This window comes from Arachis ipaensis, chromosome B2 (assembly GCF_059453495.1).
Source record: "Arachis ipaensis isolate K30076 ecotype BB chromosome B2, ASM5945349v1, whole genome shotgun sequence".
Classification (NCBI taxonomy): Eukaryota; Viridiplantae; Streptophyta; class Magnoliopsida; order Fabales; family Fabaceae; genus Arachis; species Arachis ipaensis.
This window is the reverse complement of record NC_142437.1, coordinates 9,124,936-9,144,282: the sequence shown is the minus strand read 5'-3', so window position 1 is coordinate 9,144,282 and position 19,347 is coordinate 9,124,936. Positions and strand designations below refer to the sequence as shown.

Genomic DNA, 19,347 nt, shown 5'->3' with positions numbered 1-19,347 from the left:
TTTTTTAAGTTTTAACACAAAACGGCATCGTTTTCATAGAAGCGGTTCTCTAACCAACGGTTATTGATAATAGATCAGACCATTTTTATTGCTGGTTCTCGGTTGAACTGGTTCGACCGGTCCGTTCGGTCCGATTTTTAGAACCATAGGTTTTATGTGTAAATCAAAGTTTATGATATGTTTCTATTTTTTCGTAAACCGTTGCACATGATTTCACTCACCTATTTCGTGTATAATCTAGAGATTAAGACTGAGAGACAGAGACTAAAAGACAAAAATTGAAATAAGTCTCATTATTATATTTGGAATAAAGTGAAAGACAGAGACTAAAATAAAAATAAAATTCTAATTTAATTTATACAAAAAATAAAGTTAAAATTAATTAATTAAAATAAAAATATTTTAAATATAAAATGTTATTAAAGTTTCAATCTTCGTTCTAAAAAAATGTCAATCCCCTGTATTTTCACTTTTTGAAAGTACTAAAATATTGACATTTTAGAGATTGAGAGTGAAATTTTAATACTAGATTTTGGATAAACAAACATGATACTGAATCTCAACCCATTACCTCAAAACAAACACTACCTTAAAATTTTTTTTTGTGCATAATCCGCTATGTTCCATAGCGGTTTTCCTTTACCCTAGCTCAGCCATAATCTGCCACTAATAATTTTTTACGGGTAAATACTTAAAAATTTGGGCAATTTACTGAAATAAATAAACTGGCCTCCAAATTTACCGGAATACACATTTTGCAAAATGGATACCGAAATGCATTTTTTTTCATAAACTATGTAAACCGTGACAGGGGTCCCGCGGTTTACGAATGCACGTAATCCGCTACAGGGGTCGCAGATTACGTTCGAAGCAAATCATCACATAATCCGCGGTAGGGGTGTCGCGGTTTATGTGTGATGATGCAAACGTGCATAAACCGCTACACGGGTCTAGCGATTTATGCTTTAATGTGGACTTAGTTCATTTTTCATGGAGGATGAGTTTTTGGATGAAACTTTGGTTTGCATTTTTTATGTATGGCGCAACATAGGTTGGTGCTTTGATTTAATTGAAATTAGTCTCTTGAACTCATAGAATTTCCAACAAAATTAGAACACCTTTCCTCAAGAGAATCACAACTACATAGAGAATCACTAACAATAACCACGTCACCGTAAAACGAACAGTAAGTAGAACTTTACTTAATATAAGTACAACTAAAACAGGATAAGAACACAAATAAGAAAAGAAAAATGAAAGCTAATCATGACGACCTAATGACACCTATGCCTCGGCACTGGGGGCGGATCCTCGCTAAGGGCAAGTCCTGCGAGTGTGTTCTGTCTGTCTGTATAGCCCACATCGCTTCGGCCAACTACTATCGGCCTCATCCATGGTATTACGGATTCTTGTTGACCTCGGTCGCCCCTTTCTGGCACGTCTCATGTTAAGATCGGGAACGATAGTAGAACCGGCGTACGGTGGCCACGGACCCTCTGGAATAGGGGGCAGAAACTCCATCCGGTATACACTGAACATCTTACTCATGGTATAAACCTCATGAACGTACGTAGCCCAGTCTAACCGGGATTGAGAACAGCATGCAATCGCATGGCAGCACGGGTAATGGAGAGCTTGAAAGTACCCACAGTCACAAGTGCGATCTCTGAGGAAAACCGATACGTTCCAAGCGAAAAGTTACTAGTAGGAGTCGTCTCAACCACGGTATACTCAGTCTGATGTCTGTCAAATAGAGTAACCGTGAAGCACCTCGAATCTTTCAAGTTGCACTCTATCGCCTTGACCAGCGCCTGGCAGAACCGTTGGCCTGATCCCAACTATGCCTCTGCTGTCTGCCCTCGGACGAAAAAAAGCTCTGCTAACCTCCCATATGTGGATTTCACAAGTGAAGTAACCGGCAGATTCTGTGTCGCCTTTAATACAGAGTTAACACACTCGGGTATGTTCGTCGTCATGTGGCCGAACCATCTGCCTCCATCCTAGTGTTAGGTCCACTTATCATACTCCAGTCGGTTAGCCCAATCACACATGGCTGGATTCTCAGTCCTCATAATATCAAATCAGTAGTCAAACTCGGCCTCAGTATTGGCATACGCGGCATTCACGAGCATCCGCCTTGCATCCTGACCCTTGAAACTGAGAGCAAAATTAGCTGCAACGTGTCGAATGCAATACGCTCGATATGCATGAGGCGGTTGCCAACCACTGTCTGGTGCCTCCAGTGCAGCCTTAATGTCGTTTTGTCTATTAGAGATCACTAAAATCCCTTCTTGTGGGGTCACATGTTGACGCAAGTGGGATAAGAAAAAAGCTCACGACTCAGCATTCTCCCCCTCAACAAGTGCAAACGCAACTGGCAATATATTCGAGTTTCCATCTTATGCAATAGCCAGAAGCAAAGTCCCACCATACTTCCCATACAGATGCGTACCGTCAATGCTGATTAGTGGCTTGCAATATTTAAAAGCCTCAACACATGAAGGGAATGGCCAGAAAAGTTGATGAAAGTACTCTGTAGACTCATCAACCTTATCACCTACACTCACTAGAGAAGTCTTCAACAAAACTACGGTTCCGTCCATCGTTGCTTGCATCCCAAGGATCCACTAGGGCAACTCGGCATACGACTCTTTCCAATCCCCGTAAATCTGTGCGACTACCTTCTGCTTTGCATAATTGCCTTCCATACCTTCCTATAACTAGGCCTGAATCCGTAGGTTGACTCAGTAGCTTCTTGCAACACCTTTATCGTAATCGTTGCATCCGCCCTGACCAACGGATAGATCCTCGCACAAATTTACGTGGTAATCGAGCTGTCGGTGGTCGCTCGAAATCGAAGTGGCCAGGAAAGTGTGGACTCCGTTGTACCTTCTATTCTTCTAACCTCCCAGTTATCCTTGTCCTGCTGAAGTGCCACGCGGATCATCCACGTGTAGCCATTTCCAAACTCTTTGCATCTCCCAACATACTTCAGATGATCTGATTCCATAACCCGATACTGAACTCCACGACGAATGCTATAATCCTTAACACTCATCACAGCTTCCTTCTTAGTCTGGAAAGATTGGCCAATCTGAAATTCTCCAGAAGTATTGCCCTCGTGTAATCCTTGGCCTCCGAAGGTGTGTGCCTCATCCGGTTGTTGACTCACTGCTTCCAGGTTCAACGTCGAGAAATGTGGTGGTTGTTGGTGGGACTCAGAACTGGATGGTCCCTGAGGTGCAGGTGGGGCCACTAGAGTCTCCTCCTCACTATCCCTCGATATATGATCGGCCTCATCGTCCAAATCATCTTCCCGCATCGCGTCCTCAACGTGATCTGGATCACCAACACCAACAAGACCAGTAATCAAACCAGGTGACCTAGCTGCCGATGCTAGAACAAGTGAATGTGCAACGATAGGCATCGAAGTAAAAGCACCCCACCGTCGTTGACTGAGGATTTGGCGCTGAAGCCTTGGAACTGTCGACACGGTCTTCCACCTTGGCAAACAACTCGTGTATTCTCACCTCTGGAAAACTCCGCCGACAATGAAACAAGACCTCCATATCTTCATCCGACCTTACAAATGTTTCATACTGCACACCATTTGACACAACCGCCATCGGAATCTTGTAGAACACCTTCTTCACCAATTTGGCCCCACACAAACCCTGCCTTCTGCAATATGTTCCTCTTCAGATCCGACAAAGTATCAATCGAACGGATAAAAACGCTCAGCGATTCTTTATCAGTGAACTTAACACCATGCCTATTATTTTTTATTTTACCAGAGCAGTGGACTAGAACCAACAAGCTCTTCTCACTATCCATTTGTGAAAGTGTGAAAATGACTCTCCTCAAATGCCCCACTCCTTATCTTGAGTGGTATATATAGGCGAATTTGACAAAGCATAAACCGCTAGACTCCTGTAGCGGTTTATGCACGTTTGCATCATCACACATAAACCCCGACACCCTTACCACGGATTATGTGATGATTTTCTTCGAACATAATCCGCGACACCCTTGTAGCGGATTACGTGCATTCGTAAACTGCGGGACCCCTGTCGCGATTTACATAGTTTATGAAAAAATGCATTTCGGTATCCATTTTACAAAATGTGTATTCTTGGTAAATTTGGAGGTTAGTTTATTTATTTTAGTAAATTGCTCTAAAAATTTGGTGCACTGTAATAATTTTCATAAAATAGAATTAAGACTGAGATGTATTTATTTTAAACATGTAATTTATCTTATTTTATTTATGAATTTTGCTAAATTAAGATTATAAATAAAAAAATGATAAAAATACAAAAATTTTAAATTGTCAATATATTTATTAAAAAATATTTAAAATTTTTTATTAATAATAAATTTAACATATGTTCTTGATAAATTTTTTATTTTTATGTTTTAAAAATCCATTTAACAAGCGAGCATAATGAAACGGATTATTTTTTGGAATAACCATGTTAAATGTGGGACCTGCAAGCACTAGTGCCGTGCATGATGAGGTCATCATCGTTCCCAGCGCGTTGTTCTCACGGGCGCGTGAAGTTCTGTTACTGTTTCCCGCTCCCTCCATTCTCCGGTCAACAGTCAACCTGCCGAAAAAGCCGTGTATCTTTCTTAACAGAACCCTGTGATATGAAGAACACAGACTGTGAATCTATCATCTATCTATCGTCATATATAATGTAACTTTACTAATTTAACTTTAAAGACTTTTTTTTTTTTTTATTTCAATGATTTGTTGGAACTCAGCTAAAAAATGGAGAAAAGTTTAGGTAATAATAAATACAACTTGACAAAGAGATGAATGTTAAAAAAGGAAAAAAGATAATAAAAGAAAAATAAATTTTAAATATATCATTTAAATCCCTTTTGACTTTGTCATTAAAGAGAGCGAGAGTTTTTACTTTTTACAATAAACAACCCAACTTTCAAACAAGATAAATAAGATTAGCAAAAGAAGTTATTTCGATAAATACAAACGCTAATGGAAACTTAATACGTAATATTAAATTTAAGGAGAGCCAATCAATTTATACACTTATTTTAATCAATAAATTTATTAAGTACTTATATAAAAATTATCAATTTATTAAGTACTTACTTAGTTATTTCATAAGTTTTGAAAGAATGTTTGTACTTATAAATTAGTATTTTCTAGTCATGATCTATGTCATTTTAATTATTTTTAATATAAAAATAACAATTAATTGTAAAATTGTTTACCAAAATATTTTTATTTAATAAATGAATGTAGAAAATATAAATAAATAATAAATATTGGGAAGAAGATTCGACATGCTTCCTATATTTTTAACGTTAAACCATATTTTTAACGTTAAACCAAATATAGTTGGATTGGGTTGATAAAAATTATAAGATGTGTAGCGGAATTAATTTATAATATCCATGCCAAATTTAATTGACTAAAATATTAGTACATCAATTAAAACAATCAATTTATTATTATTATTATTATTTTTTTATAGAGGTAATGTCTAAAATAGTCTTTGAAATTTTTAACTTGCTTTAGATTAATCTCTCACTTTTTAAAATGACCAAATAAATTTTTCACTCTTAGATTCGTGAATCTTCGTTAGTCCAAAAGTTATCAGACGTTTTAACGTCGCTGATGTGTACAGTTAAGTACTAAGTTGGCACTTAACTACACAATGATGTGGACACAGAATGAGTTCAGCTCAAATTGGTGTCTCAAATTTGGTTAAAACACCGAAATTAATTCATTGACACTTATAAAATCCTACTCTCCAAATGTTCATCTTTATCATTTAGTATTGCAAACTCCAAACCTCAAAAGAATGAAGCTTTGACTGTAGGGACCGCAACCGACTCATCAACGTTGCCGTTGATTCTAGGTATGCTCTTGCTGCCGCACATGTTTCTTACATTCAATCTCTTCGAAACGTTGGCATTGCTCTTTGGAGGTACTCGAAAGTCAAGGTCTTGCTGGAGTCTTCTCTCTCAATTTCAGATTAAAACCCATCTTAATGTAGCTACCTTTCTCCAACATCACCACCTTCACATCTTGCTAAGGTAAAAGTTGATACTTCTGACTCAGCATTGCTAGAACTTCATAGTCTCCTTTCTCTTCCTGTGACTCCAGTTAGTTACATGAGGTCAAAGAAAAATGCTTCTGTCACTGTTAATGTCAATGCTTGTGGGAGTGACAATTTTTTGGATGATGAATTAACTTTGTTCCAATGTCTCCACCACTACCTCCTTTTCCCGAGCAAGAAAAAACTTATAATTTTTTTGATCCTGTGGAGGACAATGAGAACTTTAGGTTTGTAGGGCATGCTATTAGTGAATGTTGGCATGAAAAGGAAAATGGTTTAACTATGTTTGGAGCTGTTAGGGATCAATAGTTAGATGTTGATTCGGATAGAAATTGCAAATTGAACTCGTATGAGAAGCTTATCAGAAATTTTAGTGATGTTACAAAGGAAAATAAGTATGTTAGTTCATATGAACATGTTCTGATCATTTAGTAGTTTCTAGAGGAGATGGAGGTAACACGCAAGTGGTTGATGTTGGAGTGAAGTGGCTAGAATCAACTAGCAATAGGGGTGTCATGAAATCAAATAGCTTTTAATTAGAAATTACAGTGGATACCAAACTACAATAACTCAGATTCAAACAATGAATAATAATCACTGAATCATTCCTTCAAAACTAAAATTGTTCATGCTTAAACTTCCTTGACTTCTATCACCACCAATCTACCATCTATCATGCCTCCCACATGCTACAAGAAAAGCGTTGCGAACTGTCATATTTATCGTCGGACATTAGTGGCGAGTTTTCTGTCAAAATTGGCAATGAATTCGTCACCCTAAAATATTACCGTCGGAGTTGATGTTCCGACGATAACGTCGATAATAACAATTGGAAGGAAAAAATAAATTTTGGCACGCTAGCTACCGTCGAATTTACCGATGAGTAAATCTGACACTGAACCTTGTTTAGTGAAACGTTGCATTTTGATTACATGCACAATGTTATCATCGGATTAATCCGCCGGTAAATTCGACGGTTATCGTTCCCTAAATTCGAACCGCGAACATTCTTCCCCTTCATTTTGAAATTGGTTTCTCTCTCTATTCTCTCACCTTTCTTACTCTCTCTCTAACCTCTCATCCCTCAGTCTCTCTCCAACCCCCTGTCGCCGCTACTCCAACCGCCGATGCTGCTCTGCCCTGCTGTTGCTAGAAAGACTGCTGCCGTCGATGCTCGAAACGCCCCCTTCTTTGTCTTGTATTCCCGCCGCTGCTGCCTTGCCGCCGCTGCTCAAACCGCCCATTTTTGTTCCAGGTTTTCTCTCTTCTCTCTTCTAATTATTTTAATTAGATTGATTTCTGTTTTAGTTGATTTTAGGTGTTAGGAATTTTCATTAATTTTAGGTAGATTAATTTCTGTTGTAAATTATTTTTAGGTGGTTAGGTTAGGATAATTTAGTTAGATTGATAGGTTTTGATCTCTACTCAATGTATTTGGAGTTATTAACTGAGATTGCTAATTCTTGTTACTGGGATTATTTCAATTAGTCTGAATTATTAATTTTATATTTTACTATTAATTTGGCTGAAGAATTGTTGTTGGATTTGTTTGAGCAATGCTTAACTGTTTTGATGGTTCACTGGTTGCTGTTGCTTTGTTATGAAATTAATATTTTAATACTTATTTGGCTTATTCATATTATTGCTGAAACTGCTGGTTTATGCTGATTAATTACAGCACTTTGTCGTATGTATTGCTAGTGATGTTTCATCATGTGATTTTGTGCTTTCTTGAATTTGCATAGGATAAATTTTTTGATTGTTAGAATGTTTTAAAAATTAGAATGTTTTCAAAAATTATTAACAAAGTTAGAATACTTTGAGAGTTACAATATTTTGTTAGAATAAAATTAGAATGGTTTAAAAGTCTAATTTAATTATTTTGAAACTAAAACACTACGTAATTTCCTTTTTTTATTTATTAAACTAAACCACTTTTCGAATTATTTGTTATTTCTTGAGTTTCTTCTTATGTTGTTATTTGTTGGTGTTTGTTATGCTATTAATATGTTATTAATATATTCGCTATACAGACATGACCACAGGCAGCAGAAGTAGGTCGAGTAGAATACGTGATCGTGGTAGAGGGCAGGCTGCCACCAAATTTCCAGGGCTTCCCTGTCATCGCCCTTTAACCCGGCTACCCCTATCGACCCCTATGACGTCACAGGCGGGTCTATCGAATAAGAAATTTATCATGGTCCCAAACTCGAACTGGGTGCTTCCTTCTGCTACGCCCCTACAGATGTAGCAACCCCGTCGACAGAGCCTGCGATGGATGATACCTCCAATGCCCCCGAGCAGAATGCTCTTCCACTATCGCCTGTCATCCGGCTGAGGATTTGACCCGGCGGCATGCAGTCATGAGTTCAATTTTATAATATTAAGTTTGTTTATGTTAAGTTTGTGACGGATTTGTACCAAACCTCAATGCTTGCACACAGGAGATATCCGATGTCATTAAGTTCATGTATAACCATCCATGACTGACCTACACGTAGATCCCAACTGAGACCAGACAGCGCTAGTTTTAGAAATGGGCGGTAAGAACCCAATTTGGTTAGAATTGATTTACTGTATTTGAACTGTATTTTAATCCAACTAACTAATATTGGTGAATCACTTTGTGCAGTTGAAATTCATATGAGATGCGAAGCATAACCTCATGATCCGGAAGATCAACGACCACTGGGCAGCCAAACGTTTTCAGCAGATGATGAGCGATGTTTGTTAGGGGAAAGACCACCTGACCTCGTGGATTCGTCCAAATATCAAGCGTGACCTGGAGGCTCGTTTTAGAGATAACGAGGAGTTTAAGTGTCGACGTCTAACGAACATCGCCAACAGAGCTTCGCCCAAGTCGTCAAGGTATACGGGTGTATCGGCGACCTTCGTGAAGACAAACACGAGATTGGTAAGAATCGACGATTCGGGTTGGGCTCGTTCTTCGCTAGTGGCCTCCGCTCCTCTACGTTCGTGGCTTCCTCTACCTCTGCCTTTGCCACCAGCCTTGCTATCCTCAGGAAGTTATCTACCTGAGGGAGGAGGTGCAGAAGCTAACACAGGAGTTTTACCAGCAGCAGGAGCAGTCTGAGCAGAGGTATCGAGAGATTTTTGCACGCGTTGCCGCCAGCTCGGACCTAACGGAGAAACTGGAGCAGCTTGAGCGGCTGCGACAGCAAATGGAGGAGTATAGCCAGCAGATGCGTGCTGGAGGCAACGGCGCTACTGGTTCCAATAACGATGCTACTGGTGGGACACCGACGATAGCACCTACTCCGCCGCCTCAGTAGGGTGACCACGACGCCGCCGCCGCCGTCGACTACTAGGATCTATAGGGGTTAGGATTTTATGTAGTTTTGTTTGTTTAGGGTATATTACTCTAGTTTTGTGATATTTTATTGTATTCATACCATTTATTTTTTATAAAATAATTTGTTCATTTCTGCTAATTTTATATTTCTGATAATAATTTCGTTAACAAGAATTTTAATTTGATTTGACTGTTAGTTGTGGCTAAACTGTGCTCAAAATAAAAAATAAAAATAAATGTCCTACTGGCGGATGTACTGTCGGATTAATCCGACGGTAATCATCAACTCAGGCTCAACAATCCATTGAAAATAGCGACGGAAAATCCACCAGTAATTAGCGTTGGACTAAAAAATCCGCCGGTAAGGAATTTCCGGCTAGAGGTGGCAATGGGGTAGGTAGGGGGCAAGTTTTTGTCCTACTCGACGCCACCCTGGCCTACAATAATCCGTATCAATCCCGCCCCTCTTCTACCGGCGGGTAATAAAAGGTTAAACCTTAACCCGCCTCTGCAGATACCCGCTCCACCCCTACCTGCCCATATAATTATTAAAATCCAACAAATAAAATTAAATTTTAAAATTTATATAACCATCATTACATACATAACATAAATTAAAATAAAAATTTTAATATGATACAATATTATTAATTATTTTATATATATTACATATATTATATATTAAAAGTATATATATTTATATATACATATATTATATATACCGGGGTGGGTAGGGGAGGGTTTAACCTAAACCCGATCCTGTCCCACCCCGCCCAAGAACCGGGGCGGGTAATTACCCCTATTTCCATCGTTATTTCCGGCATCGTTTATACCATCAACTACAGGACGACGTGAAATCCGACATTAATGTACTTAGCAGCGAATTTATTTGATTAATCCAACTGTAAATTTTATAGTAACTAGTATTTTTTTTGTAGTGACAGAAAAGAGGAGAACAACAACAAGAATCGCAGAGGAGAAGGACAACAGAAAAGAGGAGAGGAGAAACAAAAGTTGAAGAAGATGATTTAAGAGTTAGGGTCTTATAATTGTATATGGACCAATTTGAGTGTTTTAAATAAATTTGGGATATTAATTTGAGTTAAATTTATTGTTTGTCTATGTCAATTTAGAGCAAATTATCAAGTTGGCACTTAACGTTAAAATAACTGATAATATTTGGACTAATAGAGAGTCACGTTTTTTGAGGATGAAAAATACACATAGTTATTTTAAAAAAACAAGTTAAAAATTTCAGAAATCAGTTGAGACATTACCTTTTTTTTTATATATTAAAACTTAAAAGTTAATACAGTCAAGATAATAATTAATTTTAAAAAAAAAGTAAAATTTTTTTACTATAATTAATGTTTAATTTTTCTTTAAAAAAGTAAAAGGATCATATTACCCTCTAACAAAATTATTCTTCCTTTTTTTTTTTTTTTTGGATACTTGCAAATACCATACAGTAGTCTACAGCGTATAGGTGTAATTGGAAGGCATACACATTGAGTAGCGAAAAACAGGGTGAAGGGTTAAAGTGTGGTACATAGTTAAACCCGAAAGTGAGAAAGAGAAACTCAACCCAAAGCAGAGGAGTAGAGTAGGGTTGGGAAAGTAACCAGATTTGGACTTTGAAGAAAGAATGAGAGACTGTGAATAAAGGAGTGGTGCAGGCAGGCAGCTATTGCCATTTAACCCTAACATTAATAATTATTATCATGATTGAATAACCAATGTGCCTCTCTCTCTTTCTCTCTCTGACACCCCTCATCATTACCCCTATTACCCCTATTCTACCTCTCTTTTTCCCATCTCTCTCTGTCTATCAAAATACACTTCTCCAATGTATGTATAAATCGCATCTAATCCTTCGACCTTTTTACTGTTGTCCCACTCTCACCCCACTCCTCCATTCTCTTAAACCATGGCTACTCCCGATGAGAAAGAGAAGATGAGTTTGGGTTTGAGTCTCAGCTTAGGATTATTTGGAGATAATAATAATAATAATAATAACAATAATAAGAACGAAGAGCAAGAAGCTTTGAAGCTCAATCTCATCCAGAAGCCTCTACCTCAATCATTTCCAAACCATAGGCTTTCCTTCAACAACTTGTTTCCTTTTCATGGTGTGTATTTATGTATCTATCTCATCATACATTTTTTATTTTTCTTTCTCCCTTTTTATTATTTATTTATTTATTTATTTTGTTCTGAAAATTTTTAATGCTAGATTTTTTTTTCGATGGTTTGGGAACATAAGAATATAAGATGATGCCCTTGAGTGTTAATTACAACATTGCCACTAATTAACTCACGTGCAACTCACGTGTTTGTAGATCTGAGCTCCGAGACGAGGTCGTTCCTTCGCGGAATAGACGTTAATTCGGTGCCGACGTTTACGGCGGCGACGGCGGCATGCGAAGACGAGAACGGCGTCTCGTCGCCGAACAGCACGGTGTCGAGCATCAGCGGTAAGCGGAGCGAGAGGGAACCCAACGGAAACGACGAGAACGAAGCCGCAGAGAGAGCCTCGTATTCTCGAGGGAGCGACGAAGAAGACGGCGGAGGAATCGGCGGCGATGCCGACGGGGATAGTTCGAGAAAGAAGCTGCGGTTGTCCAAGGAGCAGGCGGCGGTTCTGGAAGAGACCTTCAAGGAGTACAACACTCTCAACCCGGTGAGTGGCGGCAGTGGTAATTCCGTAAATTTAGTAATGAGAATTGGGCATTTTTGGGATTTCACTTTGGCCTTATTCATTTTTTAATAGTGTTTTTGGATTTAGATAAACTGTTTTTCCATTTTAATATTTTTCAATGATTTCAATTTTGGTTTTTCAACTTTCAGACCCTTGGGTAGTACTAATAATATTTTCCCATAGTGTTGTTGTTCTGAAGCATGTTATTGTTTAATTTTCCTAAAACAATATATATTTTTTCATGTTAGTTGGACTTTTTATAATATAAATAGAAATAAAATAGTTACTAATTAGGATTTGGTGTGATTCTATTCTAATTAAATTAAATCATTAAAGTAATCAAAATCTAATATATTTTGGTAGTTTAGACGAAATAAGTAAAAAAGTGAGATTGAAGTGTTTATTTTGTTTAATGTTTAGAAACAAAAGCAAGCATTGGCAAAGCAGTTGAATCTGAGGCCAAGACAGGTGGAGGTGTGGTTTCAGAACAGAAGAGCAAGGTGAGGGTTCTTCATCTTTAGACCATTATTATTGGAATATTAGGCATTTTTATTGTTATTATTGTTAGGCATGTGCTTTCTCATTCCTCATAATTACAATTCAAAACTAGAGAAATGAGAAAGAAATCAAGGTAACTCCAATCACATAGCTTTAACATTGATAATAATGGTATATATTTGACCAAGTTGTTGAGTCCAGATTTGAGAATTGAGTCATATATATAAGAAAAATGTTATTTGTACATTCTGAATTAGTGTATAATAATAATAATAATAATAATATTTTAGATACTCAATCTGCAAATATTATTAGTCGGTGGTCCTAACTTGTCACACAAACTACTTTTATTCTTTCCCAAAGAAAGAATACTTTTGTTCTTTCCATCCTTTTTTTCCAAACCCTGTTAAATGGACACCACATTTTCTTTTTTATTTGCAATTAATAAAACAACTAGGTCCTTAGAAATTTTGTAGGTAGACTTATTAATTCTTAAATAAAATAATTATATAGACATATAAGTCTCCACAAAGAAAAAAACATCTCTGAAAAATTACAACATTTGACACAGTTTACCCTTTTGTCAAAGACCCATAACTATTGTTGCAATTATTCAAAGGCTTACTTTATAACTTTTTTCCCAGAGAATTATAAATCTATTATAGAATTTTATTTTTTAAGAGATTTCATCACAAAATCTTTTGAGACTTGTTTTTAGTACTAAAAACAGATAACATAATTTCTAAATATCAAACACGTGGCTACACGTGTATGCATGGCCCAAGGCGCACACACAAAAACGTAACAAACATGTTGTAATCTTGTGATGATGGAGGTGCAAGTCAATACTTCAAATTTGGAATCTTTATAATTTGCAGATGTTCCTTCCTTTGTCATGTGATGAGACAATTCACTTGAATCTCGAGCATTTTGAAAAATACTACCTAAAGTGGTTTTATTTTTAGATTAAGAATGTGAGGGGTTATTGTGCACTTTAACTTTATTGATCTAAGCGTGGATAGTGGATACTCTTCCCTCTTATCACTTGTACATGTTCAAAAGATCTTCACCCAAAGTAATGTTGTGAAATAAAATAAATATTGCCTCTATAGTATTAATATATCTTGTGTTGTGTAGTAGAAGCAAATGATGTGAATGCATTAGATTCAATTAATAATGCAGGACCAAATTGAAGCAAACTGAAGTTGATTGTGAATACTTGAAAAGATGTTGTGAGAATCTAACTGAAGAGAATAGGAGGTTGCAAAAGGAAGTGCAAGAGCTCAGAGCATTGAAGTTATCACCACAACTTTACATGCACATGAACCCTCCCACCACCCTTACAATGTGCCCTTCATGTGAGCGTGTAGCCGTCTCGTCCACCGGATCCTCCTCCTCGTCGGCCACCATGCAATCCGCCCCTGCCTCAGCTAGTCAAAACCAAATGGGCCCTAACATTCAGCGGCCGGTTCCTGTCAATCCATGGGGAGCAATGTCAATTCAACGCCGGCCGATTGAGAGCCCGACTACCCGGCCATAACTATGAAGCTCAGAATGAGGACAAGGGCATTGCTGTTTTTCTAGGCAAAATTGCATAAATGAATTGATGCAATTAGGGAACACTAGGTTTACAAGGACTTTTTATTTAAGATTATGACTCTGGTTAACATTTTCAGTCTAGGCTCATTTTAATTATGCTAAGACCTAGCTAGATATAACATGTTTTAAGTGAACCTTAGGATATGTAAAGTGTGGACATGCTAAAGTAGGTTGTGTCTTCCATATGCTGAAAAGTTTTTTTTGTTAGCGTTGAAAAGATGAAGGGAAAAAAAAGAATCCGAATCTGTTTTGGTATTTCTCATAGATTCTTTAATACCACTTGCTCATGGAAAGGTGGGATTTTGTGCAGATTTTGAGGGGACAATTAAGGGAATCTCATGTCCAAAATGACTGTGGTCTCCATTACAAATGATTTTGTCCAACTTTTGTTCAGATTCCCCATACTTTATGGTCTCTAATTCACCATTCTTGAACATGGGGTCAGATATTATTGTGGGACTCGAACTGTAGATGGTTCTGTTCAATTGTTCATTATCTATTTGAATGTGGGTTACTAATGATGCCACTTAGCAAGAGTTGACAAAACAAGTAAATAAAGGTCAATGGTTACCACTACTAACAGTTGTTGCATTGAATTTTTATTTTCTCTTTTTCTTTTTTTGAGCATGTGCATCAAACCTTTTTTTTTTCTTTTTGAACAACGAAGCAACCAAATGTAGTAGTTGCATTCTTGTGTTTTTTGACCAAATTACAAAATCAATGTTCATTGAACTATGTATTCTCTTTAATTTTAGGAGTTAACTATTATATGCTCTAAGAATACAAACTAAAATTACTATTACTATAAATAGAAAATTTTGAACATTTTACATTAATAAATGCAAAACATATGTATTAAAAATTTAACTTTTTTAAGTTTTTTATAAGAAAATTTCTCCATTAATAACCTTAATATGTAATTTCAGAACACATGTTAACTAAATCTTTAATTTTATTGTGGCCTCAGATTCATTCTCAATTTTTCTTGCTAAATCATCTTATCCTAAACTGTTGCTTCATTTTTCTTAATTATTACCTTGGTGTTATGCCAAGTGTCAATTAACAGCCACCATAAATTGGTGAAGTAAAAGATAATAGTTTAATTTGACTTTAGTGAAAACTATCATGCAAGATGAGAATTTTTCTGTCATAAGAAGCAATGTTTAGTGGCAAATCTAACTCTTGCTTATTCTAGTGAATTAGCTAGTCTACACACAAGATGATAAACGATAATAGTCTGAGCAAAAGAGGCTGCAAAGCTTTGGTTTCATCCTTAATTTACAAGCCCGTCGGCAAATTAATCATAACATTGTGTGTGGATAGAAACATCAACACTACTCTATGCGAGTTACAATCTTTTTTTTTTCGTTTGACAGGATATGTAAGTTACAACTTGATATTTTATAGAATGATAAGTGTTTGATGTAGAAAAATTTTCCTATACAACGTGATGGGAATATGATGAAACATAATAGTGTGTATACATCTTTTAGCTTGTGGACTTGAAGTTGCATCCAAAATTTATACCATAATACTAAATTAAGAGTATATACCTTTGTTTAACAAATATAAGTAATCAAGCAATGCATAGTTTTAAAGTTAAGAAGCCCGAATATTGGTTACATCTATGATATAAGTGTGAAGACATTGCAAAATTCACTCTTGTCGTTTATGTAAAAACAATAGAAAAAATCCTCTAAAGTGAAGAGATTTGTAAAGTAATAAAATAAAGTGTTAATTACTATTAAAAATGTAATTTCTATTATGTGTGAGTCGCACAATCTTAATTTAAGAGTGATTAGTCTCACTTTCTCACTTTATCAACTTATTCTATTTAGAAGAACTTAATCCAAAAATAATATATACCCTTTCACAAATTCAGATTTCTCAAGAGATTTTGAAGACTTAGAAATAAAGGCACATTGCAGGGCAAACATTTCAAATGAGTCTAAAATTCAACATCAATATATTGCACTACATTGATTCTGTGGTCTTGCAAATGCATACAAGGGAACTCAAAACAAAACAAAAAAAGAAAAAAGAAAATAACAGAAAAAGATAGTCCAGAGATCAAACAGTATTTACAGTATCAGTTAGGAAGCGGAGAATGCAACCGAGTCCTGCTTTCTCTGTCAACTTTTCATGAATCCGGAGACATTGGTCACATGTGGGACGATCTCCGGTAGCTAAGCCTCTATATAAGTACCTGTAGTGAATAAGAGCATCTTAAGTGCCTGTTTGGTTGGCTTACCGTTTGATATATATAAGTACTTTTCATGAAAGTAAAAAAAAAAAAAAAAAGAAAAAATTACTTTCTATAGAGATGTTGTTTTCTTAAGAGGTTCTTATTTAATCCAGATAATTGACTTATAAACCTATCATGTCAGTCTCATCAAACTACTCATCCCCAAGCCACTACCGAAGCTTTTAAGATGGCTAACCAAACAGTCCAAATCAAGAAAAACTTTGATGATGTAGGCCAAAATCCTTGACTGAAATTTTAAGCTAATGTATTATATCTCACTTCCTGCAACTCAACCTGTAGAAGATTGCATGAGTGAATGATTCAACCTTATAAAAGTTCTTTGAAGATGAAAAGGAGATGAAAGGGATTAAGACTTACAAATTGGGTGCCTTAAGTAGGTTGGAGGTTGGATGCTGAGAATGGGATACTTTATGTACAACAAGGTAAAGAAGATTCAGACTGAAGATGATAAAGGGTGATTAATAATAGGGTGGAGAGAGAGACAGTGAGGCACCAATGCAAGATTGGGAATAGAGATTAATTAATAATAGGGGGAGAGAGAGAATCAAGAGTCCATTGCTTTGGATATCAATATGCTTTTATTTCTCTACCATGAGGTGATGCCTTCCCAGTTCCCATAATTATATAGATGGGTTGTATTGGAATCCTGTTGATGTGGACAAGCTACAACCGACAAGGCTAGATAACTAAGAGACAAGCAGAAAAGAAAGGAACTCTAGATGCAGCTCTTGTAGTTAATGTAATTACAAAGGATATTGAGCATAGAAAAAAAAAGGAAGATTTAGCATTTGAATTCGAATTTCCAACCTTGTAGACCTGTAGTTGGGGTTGATGGTTAATTTACAAAGCCAGCACAAAACATTCCAGATTCCAGAACAAAAAATTGTTGAATCCAGAATTGTTACCTTCCCAATATTAGCATCACTGGGAAAGCTATTCATGTAATCATATCTAGCTTATCTGCTTATATGAATAGCACCCCGTCTCTTAAAAAGGTAAGAAAATTATTTATATTCATTATAGTTGCATATTCCGATTTCTAGCTAAGTTATGCTTTCCAATTAAGATTTGAATAGCGCAATCCACATATAGGATCTATATGTGAGCTGGAAAAGCAAAAGGAAATGGAAATACACTGGTGCCTTTGGGATTGGGATCTATAGGTGAAGTGGAGGAACAAAACTATATTAATCACTAAGTAACTATATATACTGCTGAAATTCAACATAGTCCAAGTAAATTAAATGTACGCTCAAAGAATGGGAAGCTATCAAAGTAAAACTAACATCATATTAGAATGAACTGAAACAAAATGCTTCAGCACTCACTTCATTAGTATATCATAGTACTCAGGATCCAATGAAGAAAGCATCCCATCCACATCCTTTATAGCCATTATAGTCCTATGTACCACAATCCAGTGTGCTGACTGCCAAAAGAAAATTCGAAAGCACAAGAAAATATGTTGTGATTTTAACAAATTAGAAGCCCCTTAACTGCAACTAAACTCTAATTACAACAAGAAGCAAGTCTTTTTGCACCAGGCAACAACATGAATCAATCAAACAATGGAACTGCATCTACCCTATTTGGTAGTTGAATTCAGCTTAAAAGATACCAAAAAAATAGAATACTATTCTTATTCCTCATCAATCCAAATCAAATGTGTGCATTCAGCACAAATATGACACATAAATAGAATATGCTGTGATTCCAGAACTTAGAAAACTTCCATTGCCACAAAAATCCTCCTCAACACCCTAAATCATTTCCCCTAAAAAATTGAGAAGCAATATAAAGAGAGAGAATGGGAGAAATTAAAAACCTTGCAACGCTCATCACCAGTCATGGCATACGTGCCTTCCAGAGCAGTTTTAAGTGCTTCTACAGGTTTATACCTGAAATTTCATCGAAGGGAAAATTTCCTATTTTCATATTCTAACCATTTCATTCATCGCAAATGGAAACAAAATAAGAAACATCTTTTTTATAGAAAAACAAAAGAATAAGGAAGATAGGCATTTGTACTGCTTGAGTAAGCTTTCGATCTTGCGGGATTTGTGTTCAATTCTGGTAATAATAGCTTCTGCATTATCCGCTTCCACGAACCTTTCAGCTTTTGCCATAATACTTCTTCTTCTTCTTCTTCAAATCAGTCCCTTTTCTATTTGATCTGAAATTTTTGTGATAAAAAATGTGATTTTGATTTTCTCTTCCCTTTCCTCCGAACAAATCTAAGGCAGGTGCAGTGGATCTCACGGTGGCAGAGAAGAAGATGGCGGCAGAAGTGTGTAGCTATTTGAGTGTCCCACCTCCTATGGTGGACCCTACGCTATTGGCGTGTACGTCAGGAAACACTATTTTTTCAGACATAAGTAAATTGTATTAAAGTTCCTAATAGGGTATTTTGCGGTGGCTTAGGATGGATTTTGAGTCAAAAATTTATTTGATCCAAACATTAATTTATTTGCGGTGTGATTTAAATTTCAGTCCAAGTACGTGACGGACGAAGCAGGTATGCATGAAATGTTTTCAATGTACATGGAAAATCGCCACCGCATGTCGTGCATCGAGTTATATATTGAGTTTGAGCAATCTGAAGCGGACCGTAACATTGAATTGAAAAGATTATAATAGTGAAAGCGAAGATGAATTTGAAAGTAACTATGAGATCGTCGGTCCAGGTGAAGACGAAGATGAAGCTGGCGGCGCCATGAACGCAGATGTGGCGGAAGTTGCAAATGCACTAGCAGACTCGCATCCATTTCAGGAGCCTTCTTTCATGCGGTCGTTGGATTTGGAGGCTATGCACGCACCAGAGTTTCCGCAATATATGAATGCAGGTGCGTAAACCTAGGTAGCTATGTGAAACTCTGAAGTA

The 19,347-nt window shown here is 36.6% G+C and overlaps 2 protein-coding genes across 2 annotated transcripts; one reads left to right on the top strand and one right to left on the bottom strand.

Annotated features, from left to right (window-relative positions):
- Nucleotides 1-10,882: 10,882 nt before the first annotated feature.
- HAT3 (homeobox-leucine zipper protein 3) lies at nt 10,883-14,455 on the top strand. Its single transcript, XM_016327247.3, has 4 exons — nt 10,883-11,534; nt 11,745-12,085; nt 12,524-12,603; nt 13,784-14,455. Exons 1-4 carry the CDS (start codon nt 11,333-11,335, stop codon nt 14,139-14,141), a joined length of 981 nt encoding a protein of 326 aa, XP_016182733.1. The 5' UTR covers nt 10,883-11,332; the 3' UTR covers nt 14,142-14,455.
- Nucleotides 14,456-16,143: 1,688 nt separating this feature from the next.
- LOC107624791 (actin-related protein 2/3 complex subunit 5A) lies at nt 16,144-18,810 on the bottom strand. Its single transcript, XM_016327246.3, has 4 exons — nt 18,495-18,810; nt 18,292-18,364; nt 17,795-17,895; nt 16,144-16,406 (listed from the first exon to the last, which is right to left on the bottom strand). Exons 1-4 carry the CDS (start codon nt 18,590-18,592, stop codon nt 16,271-16,273), a joined length of 408 nt encoding a protein of 135 aa, XP_016182732.1. The 5' UTR covers nt 18,593-18,810; the 3' UTR covers nt 16,144-16,270.
- Between the last annotated feature and the right edge of the window lie 537 nt (nt 18,811-19,347).